General features: G+C 56.3%; 1 gene segment (V, D, J or C); it reads right to left on the reverse strand.

Moving 5' to 3' along the window:
* Window positions 1-1568: 1568 nt before the first annotated feature.
* Window positions 1569-1917, reverse strand: part of LOC112548972 — a 2993-nt gene continuing 2644 nt past the window's right edge. Inside the window, 1 exon segment of the V gene segment in view lies at window positions 1569-1646. Within this exon segment, the coding sequence occupies window positions 1569-1646 (78 nt within the window).

The following is a 1917-nucleotide window of genomic DNA, read 5'->3' on the forward strand; positions in this document are numbered from 1 at the left end:
CAAAGGTGCCGCTAAGGGGGTACGGGGCGGCGGGGGGTGCAGCTTGTAACCATTCCTCTGCTCTTTGAGATCAGAAGCTCTAGGGATGGAGGGCGAGGAGACTGCTGGCCATGGGGGTCTGGGCCTGGGAGTGTCAGGGACCCCCCTGAATGGCCACCTCATGCGGGGTCCCTGGGGCAGAGCACAGTGCGCTCGCAAGGAGGTGGGCAGAGCAGGGGCTGTGGAGCGGGACCTCGGCAAGGGCAGGGGAGAGAGCGACAGCACTTCTTCCTCGCCCTCCCCTATGTGCTTGGGCCCCACTCTGGAGATGCAGGGGCAGAGAAAAGATGGGAGGGCCCCGTAGGAGCCAACACCAGCGCAGACAGCTACTCGCTGCCTGTCTAGCAACGGTTAGGGTGCAAGAAGCCCCATGGCCCACAGGGTCCCTGTCCCAGGAGCTGCTTGCTCCCCCGAGGCTCCCACCACGTGAGCAGCGTCAGGGACCTGTGCACGGCCGGCTCCTAGTGCTCAGTGTCACCCGTGCAGGGATGATGGGGCCCGTTCCCCGCTGTGCACTCATTTCTGCAGTTCATGCTGTTCCTCATGTGGCGGGCTCTCTGCAGGCACGGCTTGGAGAAGGACACTTCAGGTTGGTGGAAAATTTCCAACAATCAGGTAAGAGCTGGGAGGGGTTTGCCCTGCCCCTGCTCTGAGGTGCGAGGATGCGAGCAGCTCCTGGACCTGATTGAAGACTGCGCTTTGCAGGTTCGGCGGACTTCAGGGCGGGGTCTCCGGTGTAAATGAAAGCCCAGCACGGTCTTTCCTCTGGGCCTGAGGCACGGGCACTTACCCGAATGTCCTCCCTAGGGCCAACCTCCTCCAGTTTAGAGACCGTTATATGTATATTTGTATCTATATCCGTAATGATATATTTCTTAAAGAGTTTTATACATATATATGTTGTAGAGCTGTGCGAGGCTTCGGACAGAGCTCTGCATCCAGAGAAGCTTCAGACACTTCGGGGTCTGAAGCAGCACATCCGGGTCGAAGCGCTGCCTCGTTAGGCTTCCCGAAGCAGTTCGGAGCTTCCAAAGAGCTTCGGAGTCGCATTGGAGATCTGGCCATAGTGTATAATGGGGAGATAATAAAGTTTTGAGGGGTGGTAAACTCTGCAGAGAGGATGAAGCCTGCCAAGTTTCAAGAAGATCGGTGCTGGGATTTGGGGGGAACAGCACCCCAAATTCTTGAAAGCAAAACTCATGTCACATCTCGGCGTTACAACACAGCGGGGTGAAAACTGAAGTTGGCTTCAGTTCTGGTGATGAGGTTAGGTGCTTGTTTGAAAGTACAAACCACTTTGCAGAGCTGGGCCTATGAACCGTACTTCATCAGCCTCCTAGGTAGTAGGTACAGAAAATCATGGACTCCCGAGGGTGAAGGGGAACATGTGCACTGGCAGCCCCAAAACCCATGATCACTGGACGCAGGTGCTGGTGAACAAAGTCAGGGAGGATAACGTGCAGTGGCGAGGGGATGTGGAAGAGGGGGATCCACTTTCCCATGCTACCCCCCACCTCAGCTTGTCTCTCTCACCCTGACAGCTCCAATTCCATTCTCATTGACTGGCTTTCTTGCCTGCGTTGCGGGCCAGTTGGACCAAAGATCCCCTGGTGAAAGGCAAGGATTAGAGACCATGACCTCCAGTTAACGCACACACACACAAAGTCCTGGCTGGTGAACGCCCAGACCTGTCACGCCTTTTATAGGCCTGACGCTTGCTGGTTGCAGTGTAGTTGTGAGGCTCCCGGTGAGCTCAGCTTAGCTGCCCAGGATGCCAGCTTTAGGGTTGAAAACCCCTTTGTCAGGCTGACGAAGTACCTGCAGTTGGTCCTGGATGGAAGGAACAGTAAAGAAGCCAGAGGCTGGCCTGGCCCGCAA

This window comes from Alligator sinensis, unplaced genomic scaffold (genome assembly GCF_000455745.1).
Source record: "Alligator sinensis unplaced genomic scaffold, ASM45574v1 scaffold1620_1, whole genome shotgun sequence".
NCBI lineage: Eukaryota > Metazoa > Chordata > Crocodylia > Alligatoridae > Alligator > Alligator sinensis.